Source organism: Pagrus major, chromosome 16, assembly GCF_040436345.1.
Source record: "Pagrus major chromosome 16, Pma_NU_1.0".
In the NCBI taxonomy this organism is placed as follows: domain Eukaryota; kingdom Metazoa; phylum Chordata; class Actinopteri; order Spariformes; family Sparidae; genus Pagrus; species Pagrus major.
Genome location: NC_133230.1, coordinates 19,194,243 through 19,217,076, shown reverse-complemented (window position 1 = coordinate 19,217,076; position 22,834 = coordinate 19,194,243). Strand labels below are relative to the sequence as shown.

Below are 22,834 nucleotides of genomic sequence, written 5' to 3'. Positions count from 1 at the left end.
AATTACACAACTTTAAGAGGTTTCGCATGAGGAGTAACTTAATAAACTTTTCCATAACAAATTCAATAATTTTAAATCATAAGTGCCTTCTTGAAAATACAGCATTTAATGCACTATGTTAAGTTGTTTCTCCCCTTGTAAAATGTGTCGGTATGTCTCAGCATTGCTGGACTGGCCTGTCCACTACTCTGTGTCTAAAAATGCATCTTACACATCAACACACAACATTTTGTCGACGTGAAATACTGTAAACAGGAATGAGTACGGACTTCTTCCATGGTCCCCAGACTCCCTTAAAAAATCACACAATTTTAAGAGTTGCTGAGTTAGAAGAAACTTTACAAACTTTGTGAAACACTGTCTAAGACAAGTTCTTAATTATTGGGCATTCTAGTAAATTCGAAGTATGTTTTACATTAAGTATTTTTGTTCTTTGTATCGAAAGTGATGTTTGCGTTCACTTGCATATAAAGCGGGGAGCAGAGAAATAAGATCCAATCACAGGTAGTCACTTGAGACGCATTACAATGCCAGGTGTGAACTGACGCACTTAGAGCTTTCCACTTGTGATCGGACCACCCAAGGCCCATGTTAATCCCAGGCGTAAACAGGCTCACGATCCCTGATCTGATCTAAGATGTTTTTGTGGCGCTTTTGTTCTGCTCACTGCAGGTGTTCTTGGTGCGAAAGGTGACCCCTCCCGATGACAACCAGCTCTATGCCATGAAGGTCCTCAGGAAGGCCACACTCAAAGGTAAGGCACCTTGTGATGTGTGTCAGGTGCAGGAGAGTTGCTCTGCAGCTGATCTGACATCTGATCCTCTGGTAGGAGGGAGCATTAAAACGATAATTTGTTGCAACCCTGTATGTATTTCCTTTGTAAAGCTGCACCTCTCTGAGCCCCAAGTTCATGTAGAATCCTTTCAAAAAGCTTGCTCTGTTGTGGTGATTTCGTTGTCTCTTTTCAAGTGGCTGTGCCCTCAGCTTCATGTAAGAGGGTGTATGCTTTCCTGTAACTCACAGAAAACTGTAAAGTGGAAGTATGCGAGCATGATGAGACCACCACATCTTGCAGTGGTTTTTGTTTTTGTTTTTAACCTTTGCACACATTGTCTTGATAAACATCAGGTGCAGCAGATTTGTTCACACATTCCTCTGTATATGTTGTGGTTTGTTCCAAGTGTGCAGGTGTACAGATTTCATTTGCATGGTTCAATTCTTCTTTTGTTGAGCACGAGCATTTATCATACTGCAGTGTAGGATTACAATACAGGAACAGAGCGTGCTCTGCAAAATGATTTATTTACCTGCTGGGGAACAGCAAAGACAACTCATCAACATGCTGTGAGCACACCAGAGAATCTACCATAGTTTGTTTTTGCAGCACTTAGTTCGTTTATTTTTGTTGCATTTTTCATCCAAAACTTTGTCTGACAGCTCCAGAAAACTTGAGTTACTGCGACTTTCCTCAGAGTGCGACTCAACAGCCTCTACAATTATGAATCATGTATTGTGCAGCCAAAAATACATGTTTTTTTCAACCTAATTCGTCCATGACATTGCTGGACCAGATTGAGTAAAGTGAAAAACAGAGGGCTCTGTGGCTAATTTTCATTTTCACATCCGGCATACGTTTTCAACTCATACTATACGTGTTCAGGTTTTATAGATGCACACTAAACTCTGTGTTCTTGTTCCTCCTTCAGTGAGAGACCGTGTGAGAACCAAGATGGAGCGAGACATCCTGGCAGACGTCAACCATCCATTTGTTGTCAAACTGCACTATGGTGAGTCAGCCTGAACCTTTATTTCCAAACCTGGTTGTACTGATTTAATACCGTCTTATTGCTTTAAATGCCAGACATTTTTCTCAGCTATTTTTCCTGATGTACTGTTGAATCAGACTTCATTGAAACCTGTGTTTATTTGCAGCATTCCAGACTGAAGGGAAGTTGTACTTGATCCTTGACTTTCTCAGAGGAGGAGATCTCTTCACTAGACTCTCCAAAGAGGTGAGAGCAAATATACACCTACATCGTTTGAACAAACGGATACGTTTTTTACACATAGAAAGAAATATCTTCATGTACAATGTTTGCTGAATTAACAAGTCTCAAAATTGAGTATTTTTTAAGAGAGTCTGCCAACTTTCTCCTTGGCTGTCAAAGAAGTAACCTTTATCAGTTACTGTTTACTGCATTTGTTAAAAAACGGTTGTTGATACCATGTCTGAACAGCCTGTTTCACTCACCCTCCTCTCTGTATGTGTCTCCCAGGTGATGTTCACAGAGGAGGATGTGAAGTTTTATCTAGCAGAGCTGGCATTAGGACTGGACCACCTCCATAGCCTTGGCATCATTTACAGGGATCTGAAACCTGAAAAGTAAGAGCAGATGGTCACGCTGAACGCACAGTCACAGAAGACACATAAACAAATGCATATTTTATGAAGTAGACAATTTATATATCTGTAAAGCCAAATCTCAGGAGAATAAATCCACTACTGTACTAAGGCATATATGTTCTTGTCGACTTTTTATTTAGAATAACCTAACAAGTGATGCAGTAGCTAAAAACTTGGATTTTTTTATTCAGTGCTTGGATGTAAAGCAATAAGCCATATTAGAAGTTATTGTATTTCACTTTAATGGCACCCAGTGGAAGTTTCAATTTGCACTTTAAAAATTTTATGATGATCTGTCCTCAGCAAAATGTGTTGTGTGTTTCCCTCAGGCCCGACAAACATTATGAGCACAAACCTACCTCATTAAACGTTTGCAACGCCTTTTTAAAATCTTTAAACCCTGCATATTTACATCTGCTTGCGGTCTTGTTCTTCTCCATTTTAATTTATTTTTATGGTACATTACTGGCACCAGTTATTGATATGCATTCCTCAACCCCTGCACTTCCCTATTCTCTTAGCGTGTATGCAAACACAAGATACAAACCCACTTCTCAGAACAAGCCTATACCTATTCTGTTAGTGGTTTAAAAGTCATTAGGAAACCTTTAAGCTGTGAAGGTTATTGTTATATTTTGACAGCTGAATATGCAGCATGTGATGTCCATTATTTAAACGTCTGACAATGCTTTTTTTCAGCATTCTCCTGGATGAGGAGGGACATATTAAACTCACCGGTGAGTCTCCTGCTTCTTCCCTCACAGCCAGCACACACCCACGCTGCCAGACACACACACACACACACATTCCTCCTCTCTACCTTGTTGACCTTTATTACTCACAGTGGGGAAACAGCCTTATCTCACAGACTCCAGATATGAGCCTACGTGTTAATTATTATACTTTATCGCTTCTGTTTATCTCTGTCGTCAGCCATAATCACTGCCATTTATTTACCCTTTATGCCCCCACTGAACCAAAGGTGACATTAGCAGATCTTAGAGAGGAAACGGAACAAGTCACGCTGATGAAGACAAATGCCGACTGCTGAAAACACAAGATTTATAGCGACGATAGTTCAGCTGCAAATTACAATAGTCTTTATCACGTGTTACTAACTCGGTTAAATTGATGGTGTATTGTTAACTGTGTCCTGTGGTGCGTTTTCCAGATTTTGGTTTGTGTAAAGAAGCTATTGATCATGAGAAGAAAGCGTATTCCTTCTGTGGTACTGTGGAGTACATGGCACCAGAGGTTGTGAACAGGCAGGGACACACCCACAGCGCCGACTGGTGGTCATTTGGAGTACTAATGGTAAGCAGTGGTTGATGTTTCTCAAGTACTGTATTCAAGTACAATTATGAGGTGCTCTACTTGGGTATTTCCATTTTCTGCTACGTTATACTTCCACTCCACTATAAATACTTACAATAATACTTAAGTACATTTAAAAGCAGGTACTTTAAAGCTTTCAATCATGTATTATCCATATGGGCGACTGTCACTTTTATCAAAGTAATATTTTAATAGATATCTTTACCTTTACAAGTATGACTTTTAGGTACTTTTTACAGTACAGTATTTTCAAGCAACACTCTTAGACAAAGCTCTTTAACATGATTATTCTGCTGCACTTACACGTACATACAGATCACAGTTGTATTTTCTGTCTCCCAGTTTGAGATGTTGACAGGAGCGCTGCCGTTTCAAGGGAAGGACCGCAAAGAAACCATGAACCTGATTCTGAAGTGAGTATTCTTTAGGCAGAAGAGCAAAACCCAACGCAGACAACCAGTTGTCACAAAGTGTTGCTGCTGCAAAAAACGCCTCTCTTGATATCTGGTGAAATAATTCGAGCTGCGTGCCGTCTGTCTCTCCCTGCAGGGCGCGCCTGGGAATGCCTCAGTTCCTGAGCGTCGAGGCCCAGTCTTTGCTCAGGGCTTTGTTCAAGAGGAACCCTGCCAACAGACTGGGTTAATATCATATTCATGGACATGACGTTCACAAATGGAAACATATACACTTCAAACTGCTGCTAACTGTTGTTGTATATTACAGGATCTTGTGCTGATGGTGCAGAGGAGATCAAACGGCATGGTTTCTTCTCCACCATAGACTGGAATGTGAGTGTTTCACAGTCAAAGATATTTCATTGTATGCTCAGTAACAACTTTGTGGGTGGAAAACCTTCAACTATTGAATCATTTTTTCCCTCAGAAACTCTTCAGAAGAGAAGTAAAGCCTCCATTCAGACCAGCGGTGGCGCGTCCAGACGACACCTTCTACTTTGACTCTGAGTTCACCTCCCGCACCCCTAAAGGTCAGAGATCATTCGAAATGTTCACCTGGTGCTCTTACATTAGTAGACTCCACGTCTGTTTCCTCTCTGATGTATTATTTATTATCATTATTTTTCAATACTTTCCTTATCATCTTCCAGACTCCCCTGGCGTGCCACCAAGTGCCGGCGCTCACCAGCTCTTCAGAGGCTTTAGCTTCATTGCGTCGACTCTGTTGGAGGAGGAAGGTTTAGAGGAGCCGGTCAAGCCCCAGCCGCACCCTGTGGTCCAGGTCAGACTTGAGAAACCTCTTTACTTTGTCTTGAACTCGGTTTCCTGGAAGTTATTTGAAATGAAGTCTAAAAATCTAGGAATTTCCTTCACTGAGCTAAAGCTTTTAATTATGAAGGATGACTGATCTACAGCAAGCTATAGCTGTTTAATTATCCTCACAGTTAGTTGTCAGTGGTGGTGACATGAAAGAGAGAAGGTGTGTGTAAGGCAGACAGGGAGAAGAGAAGGCTTAACAAAGGTACATGTCTTCAGATCCAGTTTCATACCTGCCAGGAGCTGTAATTAACTCTGCGTGCAGGATTGAGAGGGTGACAGTTTTACTATTGGAGAACGTGAAAAAGAACGCTGCTAGAAATAGATTCCCGAGAACCATCGACATCCCTCTACCTTGTCAGCTCACTGCTCTGCACCTTCACCTCACCGCCACTCTTCAATCCTCAACTCTCCCTCTGCAGCAATTACACGGAAAGAACGTGCTGTTCAGCGACGGCTACGTGCTGAAGGAAGACATCGGCATGGGCTCCTTCTCCGTCTGTAAACGATGTGTCCACAAAACCACCAACACAGAATACGCTGTCAAGGTACGAACACACACACACACATTGACAAAAAGAGTACTTTGACTTGCACTTAAATGGTTCAGCCACAGTCCAGCCTCTGCCTTTGCAATATAAGCTTAATAATGTGTATGTATCACTTAAAGGGACAGTTCACCCTAATTTGGCACACGGCTGCTCAAGTCGCCAACGTCTCGCTCTAGAAATCATGACCCGGTTTTTCATTTTCTTTCTACCTAACTAAACCTGCCAACCGTATCACTGCACAGAAGGAAGCTAGGTAACCCAGCTAGCGTTAGAGCAAAGCCGAGGAGGACGGCATTAATGTTTACACCCCGTGCTGTCATGAACATGAGCCTCTCGTCCGTGAGTGAGCAGACGTGTCTACAGCGTCTCCAAAACAATCTAGATTGATAAGTAGCCCTACAGGTAAGAGAAAAATACCTGTTTTGGATTTTTGGGTGACCTGCCGCTTTAAGGAAAGATGCAAAAATGGTGTTATTAGTGAAAAACAGCCAACGGCCAGAAGAAAAACTGTTCATCTTGACTTGAGCTTCATGTCACTTGTTTTTGTGTTTGACAGATGATTGACAAGACCAGCACAGACCCCTCTGAGGAGATTGAGATTCTGCTTAGATATGGACAGCACCCCAACATCATAACGCTGAAGGATGTGAGTGTAAAAACGCCTACGCCATTATTTGCCTTGGGCATCAAGCGGGCCACATTTGGTGGTGTAATAATGTGTATGTGCTCATGTCTCAGGTGTACGACAACAGTAAGCAGGTGTTCCTGGTGACGGAGCTGATGCGCGGGGGAGAGCTGCTGGATCGGATCCTCAAACAGAAGTTCTTTTCGGAGAGAGAGGCCAGCGCTGTGCTTCACACCATCACCAAGACTGTCGAGTACCTGCACTCACAGGGGGTGAGGACGACTATAAATACTGAAAATCTTCTCGAAATTCTCCTTCCTTTTTTTAAATCTGAAAATTTTACTGTTAAATTAAACTCCATCCTACTTTCGTTCATCCTCCAGGTGGTGCACAGAGACCTGAAGCCCAGCAACATCCTCTATGTTGACGAGTCAGGGAATCCAGATTCTATCAGGATCTGTGACTTTGGCTTCGCTAAGCAACTGCGTGCCAACAACGGCCTGCTGATGACCCCGTGCTACACTGCTAACTTTGTAGCTCCTGAGGTAAGAAGAGCCACTTTTCAGACCCAGATGAAACTGAGGCATGACATACATTGAGATTTAAACTAAAATGTGTGTTTCCCTGGACTTCACTGTAGGTGTTGAAGCGTCAGGGCTATGATGAAGGATGTGACATCTGGAGTCTGGGAGTCTTACTGTACACCATGCTGGCGGGGTGAATACCAACACTTTTTCTTGAACAGATTTTTCTCCCTCACAGTCCCTCATACTCACTCTGTTATCTGTTTCTTCCACCAGTTTTACTCCTTTTGCCAACGGACCTGAGGACACCCCGAATGAGATCCTGAACAGGATAGGCAACGGCAGCTTCAGTCTGACTTCAGGCAACTGGGACACTGTGTCAGACGCTGCCAAGGTAGAGCTACAAATCTGACTGACAGTTCCTTTAATCGTGGTCCTCAGAGATAACTTCTTCTGTCACAATATCAGTTTCATATTTAATGTGTGCTCTCTTTAGGACCTTGTGTCCAAGATGCTTCACGTGGACCCTCATCAGAGACTGACTGCTAGGCAGGTCCTCAAACATACCTGGATTGTTCAGAGAGACAAACTGCCCAACAGCCAGCTCCCACATCATGATCCCAAACTGGTCAAGGTATTATTTGTATAGTTTATATATTATAGTGAAGCATGCTTTTACAAGTGGGTCGGCATTACATAGCAATATGCCAACAAATTCTTTAAAGGTCCAGTGTGTCGAATTTAAGGGAATCTATTGGCAGATATGGATATGGATATTCGACTACTTTAGCATAAGTTTGTGGTTATCAGCTTTCTTTGTTAAACCTACATTTAAGATAGCTGATTATTTGGGCTGCACTCACTAAGCTGTTGTTCATGTACAGGGTGCGATGGCAGCCACCTACTCCGCCCTGAAGAACTCCCAACCAACTCCAGAGCTCAAGCCCATCGAGAGCTCCTTCCTAGCCCAGAGGCGCGTCAAGAAACTTCCCTCCACCTCCCTGTAGAGACTCAAAACAACCAATCAGCTCACTGGAGACAGACTAAAAACCGCACCTCCTGGCTCCAACCACCCAGTCAGCTTGCTCGGGGACTCGGTGTCCATCCGCCCCTACCAGCCAAGGAACACGGACTGTGGTCCTGCCCCCATCTTGTGACATCAGTTGTCCCGCTCTCACTGTCATCCTCCTTGTTCGGGCTCGTCAGATGCTGTTAGCCAATCTCCTTCTGGACTGGCAAAAGATCGTAAAGACTGATGGGGGCGATGAGGGCAAAAAAAAACAAAACAAAAGGTTGCAGGTTTTTGGCAGATGTATTAGTGCTGTGTGGGTGAGTGTGTGTGTGTGTGTGAGTGTGAGGGTGATTGTGCATGACCTGCCACAGAGTCGATGCGGCCATGTTTTTTGATTGTGACAATGACTCCCCAATTCTCCCCTCATCATTGCTGTAATCGGTTGTCATCCAGCTTGCTGCACGCCTGTCTGTCTGCTTGTTTTTGTTGTCCGTCTTCCTGTTCTTTTTGTAAAGTTGATGAGCTTTATATTACCGGGTGTGCCGCCAAATCAACCTGTGCCGACGGCACAAAAACACAGTACTGTCCAACTGCTGTTAAATGTTTTTGAAAGAGCATTATTAATATGAATATTAAACATTTCTGCCATAAATGCCTCTTTGGCTTTGGTACAGCCAGAATATGTGGATTCTAGGAAATGTCAAATGCTGATGTTTTGGTTAATGTCAATCTATGCTTGTATTTTGTTTAACAGAGAGTGTGTGTGTGTGTATGAGTGGCTGTGTGTGTGTCAGTTGCATGACTTGCAGTACGTGTGTGTGCGTGTACTGTCTTGCGGGATGCTGCAGGGTCATGTGCATGGTCCGGTGATGTGATGATGTCATGTGGCTTCTTCGTTTCTCTCCTCTCCCTTTTCTCTGCTTGGTCAACCTGCTGGCAACCATTTGAGTCGCTATTATTTTTTATTACTACAAAACTAGTAAAATAGGTGGCTTTCTGTGAAAGAAAACTTGCCCAAGGAACAATGTGGCATGTTAAAAATTCTATATTTGCTTTGTTTTCTTGTTTCTTTCTTTTTTTTTTCTCACTGTGTTTCTTGGATAATGCATATTTAATGCTGTTTCCTGTGTTGGCTGCTTTTGTTGTTGATCGTTTCGTTTTTTTCTTCATGTCCAAAGGAAGTGGTGATTTAAAAATAGTGAAAGATACGCTGAGCACATCAGTCTATGGACTAAACGCCGTACAGGTCTCCCCTTCTCTTTTGCAGTGTAAAAGGGAGTAAAGGCTGGCTGTGTCTTTATTTGAGTCACTCCAAAACAGCTTCTCTCCCCCTTCAAAGCTATCAAATCACAGGTTCATGATATCTGAATTTCCATTAATCCTGATCATTATAACTGATTCATTTTATTGACTCTCAATTTGAGACATCTTAAAGACGATTAAGTGTGTCTCATTGTAAGTAGCTTCGTGGGGTAGGTCCTTGTTTCAGCTCGGTGCCTGCAGGCCTACAGGTGAGGCAGAATGTCTTACATGGATTACACACGACAACAGTCTTCACGTGAGGAAGGGGAGACCTTTGCGGCAAAATAATCAATGAACCAGCTGTCTTACCTCAAAGGGATCAAAGTTCTATTATAATTCTTGTTTGGTGGCAAAACTCTCCCTCCTTTGACTGAATTTATGGTAAGATGTTATTGTATGATAAAGAAGAAGATTTTTATATCTTACAAATATTAAAAATTCAGTTGCTACGACAAACTGTCTTCTGTTTTTTGTTAAGCTTTAAAGGGGCTCTTCATTGCATTTCCATTAAGTACGGGGACTCACAATGTACACATCCAGCAGAGTATTAGTCTTCACTAGTGCATAAGTGGGAAACCAGGTGGACACATTTTAATAATACACAAAAGTTCTTGTTTGGATTAAAGAAACTTTATAACATGTTTTTTTTTAAGTTTCAAACAATTGCAACCCCCCACAAGTTGCTTCATAATGGTTTGATCCACCACCCCCTAGCTGTCATCAGTTGCACAGGTGCAGCCAGGTTCAGTGTTCGTGGGGATCTGGCAGTCTGTCGTTGGTGGCTGACCTCCAGTAAGTAGTTCAAACACAGAATATGTTAGACATTTCTTCACTTCTACCACTCAGTGCGTTGAAACACATTTAAAATCGTCACCAGTCTTAATTTTTGCAGCACTTAAGTCTTTTGTCTATGTTTTCTAGCGTTTAGCATTTGCTAGCTAGCCACAGTTTGAAGTCAGTGGGGAAAGCTGTCAGTGCAATGTTGTTTTCCTAGTTGTCAGTTAGGCAGTTCGTTAGCACTACTTTTGGTGTCCACCTCAAAATTAATGTAGTTGTTTGCTCCAAACTTGATATCAGATTTTCACTCCTGCACTTTGGGTCAATATCCAAAAATGCTAGCATGTTGCTTTTTAGTAGGTATAAATGCAGCATCTCTGTAGCATGCAAACATGAAAACATTTGCTAATTAGCAATCAAAAGCACCATTTTGAAGGTGTTTTGTAAGCACTCAAATGTCTTAAATGAAAGATAAGGGGATGAAGGTTAAAGGCAATCCATCCAACAGTTGAGATATTTCAGTCTCGGCCATAATGGTAGGCCTACAGACCGACATCGCCATCCAGAGAGAGCCATGCCAAGTGTGGCTAAACATGTGGGGACTCCAAGCTGAGATATCTTTGAAGACATCTTCAGGGTTGAACCTTTGAAAAAGCTCCTCCATTATCCTACTTTATAGTGCAAGCTGATTAGTATTCTTCATGATGAACAGATTAACCTTTATGGGTGGCACGTGTAAAATATTTTCAGGTGATTTTTTTTCTTATCTACTGTTGTCCCATGATTGTATGGTTCGACTTTATCTTGTAAACCAAGTCTTATTTTATCAGAGAACACGTTGGACATTGGATCAATATCTGATACTGACCTCAGTTGTGAACGCATTAATAAAAGCTGCGACTTTATCTTACATTACATGAAAAAGTAGTTCTAATCAGTGAAGTATACAGATAAATAAATTGGGGAAAAGGAGAGCATTGGTATCATATTTGTACTACACTCAGTTGAGGCAGTTGAAATTGGTATCAAGCGAGAAAAAGTTGGATCATGTTTCTATTTATCTGACCCTGAGCTCCTGCCTTCTTGTGGGCCCACGGCTTGGTGTGTTTCCGCAGTTGGTCACAGGATGGAGATAAAGTGCAAGCTTGTTTTTATGTAAAAGTCGAATGAATCATGGCCCACCTAGCTAGAATAATGCTTTACTGTGAAAGCACTCGCCACTGACCACGACTGATACACTGACTCTTCTTGTTCTTTCTGCTGTAATGCAAGTGTTGGAACCTACTGACGGAGAGTATTTTTTATCTTAAAATGACAGCTTCACGTAACTTGCACAATTTGTGCCATGTTAAATGTAAATTGATGTATATTCATACATGCACATTGGAGACAGCTTACAGTCTCTGCATGTAAATGAGTTTCTGTTTCGGCGCCTCTCCATCTGTCTCTTCTTGCCTGTAGCATTTTCACTCTTATATTCCATCTCCTCCTCCTCTATGCTCTCTCTTTTCTCCAACACTTATTTCCAGTATCGACACATGGTACTTTTACCTGCTGTTGCCTTGCTGCCTCTGTATGCAGCAGCACTTACTTACATAACATCCACATAGTACCTACTGCTTCTGTTGCTGGTTTCTCTCACTCGTCTTCATCCTAATGACATGATTCATCATGGAAAGATGAACTGTTCCCCAATCATGCGAGAGAAATGCAGTGTTAAATTATTTATACACTGATACACATTCATACGCTGGGTTCTTTGACGTCACCTTACCAGTAATTCACACTGCAATGAATGACTTCCTGCTCTTTCACACACGCACACACACACACGCACACACACACAAACAAGCACACACACGCGCACACACGGACTGACTAACTCAGCCTGTAGCAGCACAACGAGACAACTGATATTGATTACAGAGCAGTGGAAAACCAGCATCATCACCATCATCTGCCTCCTGTCCGGGGGGAGAAGAAAGAGATGCAGTTTTTATTCAGGTCCTCTCTCCTCAGTTTACTGCAGCTGTCAGCTAAAGCAGCTCTGCTCAAATGGAGGTTGAATTTTCTTTTTTCCTTGCATTTTTGTAAGGGTGGGAGTGTGTGTGAGCGTGGGTGTATGGTGTCTGATGCAAGCTGTAAAAGGGATACTGTCCAGGGCTGAATATTTTAAAGAAGTGCTGCTCTATTTAAAAGAGGTCTCTTTGTATGTATTTTTGTTTTTCAGTGTGAGTTACAGTTGTGATTTGCTGCTTATAGCATCGCCTGTGCTTCTGTTAAATTGCACATGCAAGCACAAAAACCTAAGACTGACACTTAGTCCCTCTCCCGCTGTCTCCACAGCACATCTCCGAGGGTAATTTATCATTTTTATGGCAACCAAATGGTCACCCGTAACTCACTCTGACTTTGCACACAAGCACAAACACAATGCTAGCTTTTCTACATGCAACAAAAGCTGCACAATTCATATGTGGGAAATTATGCTAGTGTACCTGTCATCTAGCTAGATGCATGCCTGTGATGTATGACATGGGACATGCAATGTATATGATAATAGATGCAGCAGCGATGAAGGTTACCCAACATTGCTCAACAGCAACTTAATACTAAAATATAAAGAAAAAAACTAAAATGTAAAAGCATAGCTGCTCTCATGGTCTCTATGTTCCTTATATATGCTCCTATATATACTGTGTTCTCACATTTCCCATCAATATTGTTGCTTCTACAGTAATAATGAGAAAGATGTGTCTAAAAACCTGGGCAGTATCAGACACATCTTTTGTAATTCAGCTCCATGGAGGACTACTGTTCAGTTACCCTTTAATGTTAGACATATGATGGGAAAGAAATGAACAAAAAAGTATGGAGGACCAAAGTAAATAGATTAACATGTCATAGACATATGTCAAGAGATATTAAAAAACACATGTAGACATCAGTTTTTTATATTTATTTACTGTTTTATCTAGCTTTCCATTTTAATATTTAATTATGCATTATTCAATTTATTTATTTATTTGTTTCAGTATTGTTTTCCCTTTGCATTTTCTCCCCATCTATTTTTCAAAACTGAATTATCTCCACCAAGGAGGTTACGTTTGTCAGTTAGTTGCTTGGTTGGTTGGTTGGTTTGTCAGCAGGATAACACAAAAACTACTGAATGGATTTACATGAAACTCGGATGGCGGATGACTCTCGGCCCAGAATAATGTGTTCTTGTTGCTTCTACAGTAATAATGAGAAGCATGTGACTAAAGTACCGGGGCAGTATCTGACACATCATTTGTTATTTAGCTGGTTGGAGGATGGCTCTCGGCCCAGAATAGACCCAATTAACTCTTGGTGCAGATCTGGATAAAGAGACGGATCCCGGTGCCTTGGACATACGCTCTCTAGGCATTTCTGCTTTATTAAGCTTCATTCGAGATTAAAGTAGTGTTAATAAAGTCCACAAAATCAGCCTAATTGCCCTCAAAAATCATAATAAAATCATAATATTGCTAACTGTATAATAGAAGAAATCCATTCTTTATTTTTATTTTTTTTAGCACAGACTGATATATGTAAGCGGTAGCTGTAGCCTGCTAGCATGGAGATCTCTAGATGCACACACTACGCAACTCTGATGCTTAATCAAACTGCTTATCCAAAATACAATCAGTCACAGTCATTTTTAACCCAAAGCCGTGTGGACAAGGTAAAAGCACACAGACGCTCTGACTTCACCATGTGCACACACACCAAATACACACACACATACCACACAGATTAAAGTAATCTGGAACAGAGGCTGGGGTATGAGAGATTGAGAGCAGGCTTTCATCACGATTTTAGCTATATCGAGAGAGAGAAGAGGGAAATAAATGGGAATGGATGGGTGGAAAAGAGTCAGAGATAATTGTATTTTGGAAGGATTACAGTCGGCATTTAAACACTGAAATTAATTCTGCACACTAAACGATGAGAGAACAACTTGACTTGTGTGTGGGGGGGGCAGGGTGTCATCTGTGTGCTTGTAAATGTGGAACAATGTGTCCCAGTATGTGTGTTTGACTTTGTCATAACAAAACGGTTATTTGGTTAGGCATGGCCGTGTTTGCAGGCAGGCCAAGTCCTGCTGCTCAAGATGTTTGCCAACGATGATGGCAATCTGTGCGTGCAGAACTGTAGGCACCATGTGGGATTAGTTTAGAGAGAGAGTGGTTTTTAACTGAGGGATGTTGCGCAACCACTAGAATCTTCCAAAAACGGGCATCATGATAAAAAAAACAAACCTACTCTGCTGAAGCATCTTGCCTTGATCCCTAAAATCTTTACTCACTCAAGCATGTTGCACAACTGGTGTAAATCTAAGGGAAATGATGCAACATGTGCAAATACACCTCATAATGTTGCAGCATTTGCCCCCTGATGTAATACTATGCTCTTGATGATTTTTATATTTAAAGTGTTCTAGATATACCTCTATCAAAAGGCTTTTTTCTTATTTAAAATTCATAGTATACTTTTGAATTCTGAATTTCATGCAGCTTCCACAGCAGCACAATTGTCTCTGTATCCCTTTTATTCTTCTAATCCATTTGCAAAGGTCTTTCGTCCTCTTCTTTCCAAAGGCATTTCTGACTTTTTGAATAACAGGATATAAACCTGAAGAGCATCTTTAGGGTTTCCTGTCATTTCTTTCTTCAATGGGCACATAAAGTGCAGCCTCCCCTGCCTTTCTCTCTCTGCTCCCAAGAGATCAGAAGATCAGCAAAGCTAAAAGCAGAGGAGGGGTTTGAGCAGTCAGTGCTACCGCTAATGCGATGCCAATCCTGAGATAAAAGCAAAGGGCTAAGTGAACCCTAAAATATGCAAGCGCATAGACTCAGACATACACGCACGCACACCTCTGTCCTGCTAAAAGCTTCATTGTTTTTATTCACTGTAGCTGAAGGTAGTTATTTAAAACATCACGTCCTAGTGCTCCAAATGTGCCGGTGTCAACTGAGTGTGTGTGTGCACTGTGTTTATAAGTGTCCTGCTTCATATCATCATATCAAATCACTTCTGCAGTGCCGCAGCAGGACCAGTCGATATTTGTCTAGACGGGCAGGGTAAGCTTAGCCGATAATGGAGTGGATATTACAGCCAGCAGAAGAAGAAGAAGGAAAATAATGTATTATATCATGATAATGTACCTACTCACTATCAGATCGGTCAAGTCAAAAATCACGATTGCGGCAACAGTTCTGATTTGAGACACAAGTTTTAAGTTTCATTATTTTGAGGCGATTCACAAGGTTAACAGTGGTGCACTCAGGATGTTTGAGGGGCATAGGCGTAAAAAATAAAAAGGGCACCAGTTGCATGCGACGGGGCACCACAAGCAGAAAGTTGTGATTAAAGGGCACTTCACCATGTTTTGTCCACTGGAAGGGCACCCTAGTGGGCACTTTAGCAGCATTCCCCCCCCACCACCAGTGAGCTGACAACAGGTGTACCTGTTCTCATCCAGTAGGCCACAGGCCTGCTAACAGATTATTTAGAATCAGGATTATACTCATCACAACAGCTTTAATTTTGGTTAAATGCTCTGAAAAATTGGACTCCTGGGATCACAGGGCTCAGTGAGTGTGGAGATTTCCTTTGCAGTTCGCCCTTTTTAATACCGGTAAAATAGAACATTTCATTTGGGCCCCTTTTCACAAGCATTTAGATGGTTTTAACTGATACACATAAATAACATATACACATGAAATAATGACACTGAGAGCAGAGGGTAGAATGAGAAGCATATAGAGGACTACATGCGGCAGTTTTAGCAGTGGGAGAATGTTTTTATAAGCCTGGTATGATTTCATGGTACCACACTTAAATGCACTCCGGGTGTTGTGCCAGAGTAATATAATTTATACTTGGCTAATCACATTCACTACGTTTGAATACAATATTTTCCCCCTAAGCCAAAAAAACAAGGGCTGCAACAGTTTCTTAGCAACAGAGAGTCTTCATTGCCTGCCATGTGAGCAGTGACAGTAACCTTCTGTACAACTTTTTTTGGTACTACAGAAAATCTAAATGTGTATATGTGTGTTTTCTTGCTGATATTTATGTGTTATTGGACATGTATTTGTCTGTGTGCAAAAACATTACTTATATGTGACCTAAATAAGAAGGCATAGTTTGTTTGTGAGCTGTCAAACAAGTCTAAAGAGGGAGGGAATGTGGGAAAGAATGAGTACCGGGAAAGGTGACAATGCTGAGCAGCGAGGTGATGAAGGGGAGAGAGAAACTGGAGCAACACCCCTCCCTCTTGCTTCTGCCATCTGATGTGGAGACGGTGTTGCTATGGGCAACCATCCGAGCAAGAGAAATGCAGAAAGAGGGAAATTTGGAGACCAGCTGGTAAGAGGAAAGGAGGACATGGAGTGAGCCAAACAGCATCAGCAAATAGGAGAGAGAGCTGGTCCTTCTGCCTGTCTCGCCTCACTCTACCTCGCCTGGCTGAGCAGAGCTGATTGAAGCAGAGCTCCAGATGACAGCGACGAAGCAAAACAGTCAAGCAGAGGACACGACAGCCTGCCAGCATCAGCAGCAAAGAGGCAGGCTGCCCAATCATCAGCTGACATGCTCATGAGTTCAGCAGCCAATGAGGTGCTGGGAGGCTCCTCCCGAGCACAACCACTCAGATGCAGAGACAGCACCAGCCTGCCTCAGATCTCTTATTAATGAATGGAGCAGTTCTCAGGCTGGATCACTGCACATCTCCGCGCTCGCTGCTCGACTGCTCGGCTGCTCGGCTGCTCTCCGCTCTGACACGGCAGGACCGGGAGAAAAACAGCAACACTGACGACAAGGACGGCAGCAGTACAGGAAGAGTTAAACAGTTGCCATGAAGGGACGACAAAGAAACACAGACGCTCATGATGAGGACACAACTGAGGACATGGCAGCAGCTATTGAAAACAAAGACCCACATCCTGATATTAAACCACCGGAATCACCTTCTCCTTCATCATCTTCTCCTCCTCTTCCTCCATTAGCCATGCCACCGTCTACATCAGCCTCCACCCTCCTAGCTCTAGCCTCTCCGGCCACCCGGCGCTCCATTTCCATGGGAGACTTCCGGAGGGTCACAGGGGCTCTGCTAGCCCGTTCTGATCCCCCATCCACCTCTGCCACGGCCCCCTCCTCCAAGCTCGTCACCCCCAGCTCCAGCATGGAGTTCGAGGCAGCTCGGCGGCGCCTCCTGGAGGTCGAGGAGCGCCAACGCGTCATCAGAGAGATGGAGCGACGGCTGGAGGAGCTCAGGGAGGTGTTTGTGCGCTCGGAGCAGGAGGTGGTGGTTCACGGGGAGCTGGTGTCGCGGATATCTGGCGGAGCCCAGCAGGGGGAGCTGTACGTGGCAGAGAACAGCCAGCGGCTAAAGAAAGGCCTGAGGTTCAAGAAGCATCGACCCACCATCGTCTTCTCCTCCATGCTGGGACTCCGCACGTGCCTCCCGTGGCCTGTGAAGCTCAAATAGGACGATAGCGACTTGCATTTCCACCACTGCTGTAGAAATGTGCTTTACATTAATGGGAGGATAGACTTCCATTCTTTAGCTATCACTCATTGACACGGCTGCTCTCAAGTTTCCACCTTTCTGCTCTTGTATCCTGAGGCTGGTCCTCCAGGACTTTAGAGTGCCTACAATAATCACAAATGCTAGTAAGGAGCTTCCTGTTCAGTGCATTTCAGAGGAAATTCTCTGGCTAGCAAACCAATCAAGCCAGTACCAGTGCAATGTGTACAGGATTTCATTATGTCTTCATTGTTTTCACTTTGCTGCTTGCAGTTTAACACGGTGTTGGACTTGCATAGGAAAGATTGTATTTTGAGATTGAATCCATGGTGCATGGATGAGTCATTTTTCAGGTGATGTGGGAGGAGAAGTTCAGGCTGGCCTGTTAGGTAATGCTCGCCTTGCTGCACATCTCTTAACTTATGCAGCAATGACCGAAAAGCCAATAGGGATTATGTAATGTAAAACTTCTCAGAGGAGGAAGAGAGGGAAGAGGAAAAGAGACAGACGACGGCACTGAACAATCTGCCCCTCCAGGTGAAGGGCAGCGAAAGAGAACGAGAGGTGAAGCTGTGATATCTGCACTGTTACGTCAAAGGATGCAGTAATGAGAATGTGTGGAAAATTTTGCCGGCTGAGACCTACACAGAAAGCGTGCCTTGGCCTCTCTGCGACCACTCGTTTCAACACCACAACCTCTGTGTTCGGCGGCGTAAACAAGGAAAAGGAGGAGAGCAGGATGGGAATTCATGCTGGGATGATTCCACCTGTGGCCTCTTTTTATCCAGTCACCTAGCAACCACTCATCTCTCGATCCTAAATCCGCTTCCACAAAAATCTCCAGAATGTATCCAGCAGAGCACTGTAACTACAACACTACGAGACAGCTGTAGAAGTCCCCTTGCAGGATTTAGCGTAGGAATACACCTGCTGCATTTGAACTGGCTATGTAGACAAAAATATTGTTGATACAAGCTGTTGTTGAATCTGCTCTTTTAGTTTGATGATTAGGGCTTTGCACTTAAGTAAAGCCATGCATGCATTAGCAAGGAAAGCTAAGGTAGGCCGTCACTGTTTGTTGATTGTGTCTTGGCGAGCTATTTAGAGCCCTGAGAATGACACAAGCGTAGTGTATAGTGTGCACAATAACAGCCTCACTGGTATCATAATCAGCTTTTTTTGTGGCATTTTAAAGAAGTTGGACAATGTGGCTTCATTCAGGGTTTCTATGTAGTTTGGTGAATTTGATAGAAGAATCACTAATTGTGTTGTGATCCTTCCCATGCACAGCGGTATCTTTGTCCCATATGCAGTGGATGACCTGCTTTCTACATATAGATCACGCTAATTTTTTGGCCTAATTCTTTTCCTTTCCTCCCATTCCTCTTCCCTCTGGATTAGCAATGACTAAGTATCTCTTATAGTCATCTATTCAACCAATCTCCTGCTTCAGCTGTATGCCTGCGCATAGAAAGCACAGCCAATACACCAGGGATACCTATTTTTGGCATTCAAAGGTTATGGCAGAGAGGCAGGCATTCAGTCTCAGTGCAGCATTTAATGGAAAAAGCATGCTAGTATCCATCTAAAAGAACGAGAAAGGATTTCTGCAAGTGCAAGTGCAGAATCCCTGATGGTGCTTTGTTTGCTCTCTTATTATAAATGACCCCAACTGAGAACAAAGCAAGGCGGTTTCCAAGAGAGGCGCATGGTTTGACTGTGTAATCACTTAGCTGTCCGTAAAGTCATCATGTGTACTCACATATTCTAGTTTTAATTGCTCCCTCGTTGCAAAGATATGCATGACGGGGACATGCATCATTTGAGACGCATTAGGAATGTCTCTTCGTCTTTGTCAAGACAGGAAAAGGCATTGATGTATTGCTCTGTGCCCAGACTGCCTGTATCAGGAACCCTGCAGGCAAACTGAGAAGAAACAATGTGATATGACGACTTAACTCAAGTCTTTTAATGTAGGTTGATGCAGATCAAATAGAACGAAGATGCCCGTTTGATTTTGTAATTTTGACTATAAGGGCTTCAGTGATCAGTTTGTCTAAGTTGATTGGGAGCAGAGTTAAAGGGGCACTCGACTGATTTTACACATGAAGGTCAGGTTACTCTAGTCTACTAAAGGTTAATGCTACTGGATAATGCTATCGAGTAGCATATTGGGGAATGTGGGATAGGGTAGAGCCCATGGATGAGGGAACTAGGGGTGCTGAGGGGGCTGCAACACCGAACTTGGTGTTCAAGTTTACCATCTGCTGTAGTAATTGGCATAAATAACGATTGGATACATGTCATCCTGGATATTCAAATTTATACAAAAACATGAATGTCGCTCACCACTTACTATGACTTCATTATATAGACTGACCCCTCAGCACACCCAACTGTGACAACTTCCTACGTCTCTGATAGAGCCCGACCAATACAGATTTTTTGGGGCCAGACCCGATACTGATATTGGAGTGAAAAAATTCTGATATTGATCGGCCAATATTCTTCTACTCACCAAATATACTGTATCAGGATCTGCTGCTTGTACTGTGATTGCTTTTTTAAAAATCTATCCCAACTTCATGAAAGTGCAGTTCTAAATCGCTGGAGTACCCCTTTAAGCAAAGAAAATGTTACATACTCAATGTGACTTCACTTTCAGATTCCTGACAGCCACGATGACCTTGTCGTTGAATGTTTTCTATCTCTGTATAAGCATTCCACCTGAACGAGGGAAATACTGCTTGCCGTCTTCGTGCACATCTATACCAAACAATATTCAGCTATCAGCTAAGCTAGTTGCCAGCAAAACGCTGGTGCAGAATAAAAGGGTCTAGTAGGCTTTTAACATGTATTCATGGTCCTATGTATATACCTAGATATAACTGAATATACAGCTGGCCTATTGCTTTTCATATGCCTTATGCAGTGTCTGTGCATTGGCAGTGATGGTGATAATGCTGATGATGAAGGCGATGGTAAACAGGCGAACTCATGACCATCATAGACCTCATCCAGAAACATCATTATCTGGGCAGAAAAAGAAAAAACAACTCATGCACTGTTGTTGGACTGCACCTTTTGTGTTTTTCTATGAATGAAAAGATTTCCCAAAGATCTCTGGGCCCACTTGCAGAATGAATGTAATGTTAATTGTTACTGACGTGTTTTCTTTTCCCTCGACACTGAACACACGGTATAATCACATTTATCTTGTCTGAACCTGTGATTGGCAATAAATCCTTTCTTATGTTCATGGCCTTGGAATCACATTAAAGGTTCCTTGTGGAGTTTTTCACCACTTTTGTTGCAAACGTGTATGGAGGACTGAAACTGCCAAAACCAAAAATGCATAAACGTCTCAAAAAATAAGTAAATATGCCTTTTAAATGCACCAAAAATAATTTTTAAAATGTGGGCATTAAGTATTTCATAAAGTGTGACATAAATTGATATTTGTTTTGATTTGCTTCTGTATTTATTTCTTTATATACTGATCCCCGTATTTTATTTGTCTTTCCATGTAATTTATTAATGTATTCATTCTTTTAACTAACTGAATTATTTATGTATTTATATTTGTAATATCTTGCGAAGGGAAAAAAATACAGAAATAAAATTAAACTAAATATAATTGATAAATGCATAAATTAAATGGGGAAGTAAATTAATATGGGGATTAATTTAAAGGTAAAAAAAACTACAGAGGCAAATTAAAACAGAAATATCAATTTATGTCACATTTTTTAAAATTAATTTATGCATAAATTTACTTTTAATATTGATTTTGGTGCATTTAATAGCATATCGTTTATTTATTGAGCCATTTATTTATTTCTTCATTTATTTTTTATTTTGGCAGTTTCAGTCCTCCATTAACATGCAGGTGAGGTGTGATAAACAGTCCTGCTGTAGGCGTAGGGCTTTTCTGCTGCTTAAGAGTCTGTGTGGGAAATGTGCAAAGACATGTAGGCGGTGAAGAATACAACTACAAGCAAGTAAACATGGGTGTTAACAAGAATTCAGAATTTAAGAACACATTTAAAAATTGTCTCTAAGAAGGCCTACAACACGATTTTCAGACCTATGTACATGATACATACAATTTGTTTTGGTGACTTTGTCTCTAGTTTTTGAATAAAACTCCACAGTGTACCTTTTTTTAAGGTCTCATGACTTTTGATACAAGAGTTAAAACCAAACAAAAAAATGCTTGAGGTAACAACGACTAACTACAACAACAGCTCTCACAGCCCTTTACTGACAAGCACAGGTCCAAAAAACACTTTTCTGATGTTTGTTTATCCTCTGAATGTTTTAATATTTTGTGTTTGTTTATGTGATGTGGGGTGTGTTATGTATTTATGAAGCACAGAACTTTGTGTTTTCTCTTCAATCAGGTGTTTATGACCTTTTATTCACAGTATGATGATATTTTTGATTGAAAGCTGTATATTCTACTACTTGTATGAATGTTAAATCCAATTTTACCTGGAAAATGTTATATGCTTAACAGCAACAGCAGGTTTGGAGTCAATTTGCTTTCAGTTCTGAATGTTAAATGAATCAGCTATTTGCATAATAATTACAAAGCCTTAATTATAATGATTTGTGACAGATTTATGGTCATGGGACCCTTTTCACAGGAAAGAAAGCCCACTTTCTAAATGTAATCAAAAACCAGCTGGATAGGAGGTTAGTTGTCCCCAAACCTTTCTGCTTCTGAAAAGGCTTTTGCTTTCTGCTGCACAGTAAAAGAATGAATGTTCTGCTATGTTTAACGCTTAAATTTGCTACCACTTATTTCAAATGTTGACACTGTCATTAACTTGAGCACAGAGCTACAATGTACAAGACTAGTAAATGTTAAAAGATAGATTTCATTTTAAGCATATCAGGTTTTGTAAAATAGACCGAATTATTAGAATAAATGAACTAAATGACTAAAACGTTGATTGTTTTTTTTCATGTCTCACACCCTAAATAGGCACTTTTTGGGATTCTGCTAGAACCTGCTAACATGAAGTGCTCAGTCAGGTGGGATCTCTAAATATTACATTATTTGCAGTTGTGTGGGAGGTCTAGGATGTAAACGGGGTCACCTTGCAGCAGCCCGCAGCAGTGTAGTGTCGGATCAGCAGAAAACTGCTCTTTGACGTAACAAGATGCTGCAGGCGAGAAAGAAAAAGCTACACGCAGTCATTCAATGTCACTGAGTCTTTTTCTCGTTCATCAGAGCCTCTTACAGCTGATTATTTGGTTAAGTGGAGGTTAGATAACCCCCCTGGTTCAGATGGAAAGGGCAGATTTACTGGAAATCTATCCCACTTCCAAGTGCTCATTATTACCAGCCAGGATTTGTGAAGTAACATTAAGCTGATGTTTCTGCTGCTGCTCACTTAATGAAAGGCATCACCCATGTGAAGGGCTTTTAGACAGGCAGATCTGACTATCTAGGGTATTAGAAAGTTAGAA

General features: G+C 41.8%; 2 protein-coding genes across 6 annotated transcripts in view; both read left to right on the top strand.

The window, feature by feature from the left end:
- The window catches only part of rps6ka1 (ribosomal protein S6 kinase a, polypeptide 1), a 49,937-nt gene extending 40,457 nt beyond the window's left edge, over positions 1–9,480 (top strand). For all 5 annotated transcript variants that reach the window (XM_073482730.1, XM_073482733.1, XM_073482735.1 and 2 more), the window contains 19 exons: positions 673–754; positions 1,707–1,787; positions 1,933–2,012; positions 2,277–2,383; positions 3,104–3,141; positions 3,576–3,718; positions 4,082–4,152; positions 4,289–4,377; positions 4,463–4,527; positions 4,622–4,724; positions 4,845–4,975; positions 5,433–5,558; positions 6,118–6,207; positions 6,300–6,458; positions 6,570–6,731; positions 6,827–6,903; positions 6,987–7,104; positions 7,207–7,344; positions 7,595–9,480. In XM_073482730.1, the coding sequence (XP_073338831.1) occupies positions 673–754; positions 1,707–1,787; positions 1,933–2,012; positions 2,277–2,383; positions 3,104–3,141; positions 3,576–3,718; positions 4,082–4,152; positions 4,289–4,377; positions 4,463–4,527; positions 4,622–4,724; positions 4,845–4,975; positions 5,433–5,558; positions 6,118–6,207; positions 6,300–6,458; positions 6,570–6,731; positions 6,827–6,903; positions 6,987–7,104; positions 7,207–7,344; positions 7,595–7,717 (1,983 nt within the window). In that variant the 3' untranslated portion in view covers positions 7,718–9,480. The remainder of the gene's footprint in view (positions 1–672; positions 755–1,706; positions 1,788–1,932; positions 2,013–2,276; positions 2,384–3,103; positions 3,142–3,575; positions 3,719–4,081; positions 4,153–4,288; positions 4,378–4,462; positions 4,528–4,621; positions 4,725–4,844; positions 4,976–5,432; positions 5,559–6,117; positions 6,208–6,299; positions 6,459–6,569; positions 6,732–6,826; positions 6,904–6,986; positions 7,105–7,206; positions 7,345–7,594) is intronic.
- Positions 9,481–16,684: 7,204 nt separating this feature from the next.
- Positions 16,685–17,317, top strand: LOC141010134 (uncharacterized). Its single transcript, XM_073482978.1, has one exon. It carries the CDS (start codon positions 16,685–16,687, stop codon positions 17,315–17,317), a length of 633 nt encoding a protein of 210 aa, XP_073339079.1.
- Positions 17,318–22,834: the final 5,517 nt, after the last annotated feature.

Coding starts and splice junctions, on each gene's coding strand:
- LOC141010134 (XM_073482978.1), top strand. CDS start 16,685: ATGAAGGGACGACAAAGAAACACAGACGCTCATGATGAGGACACAACT.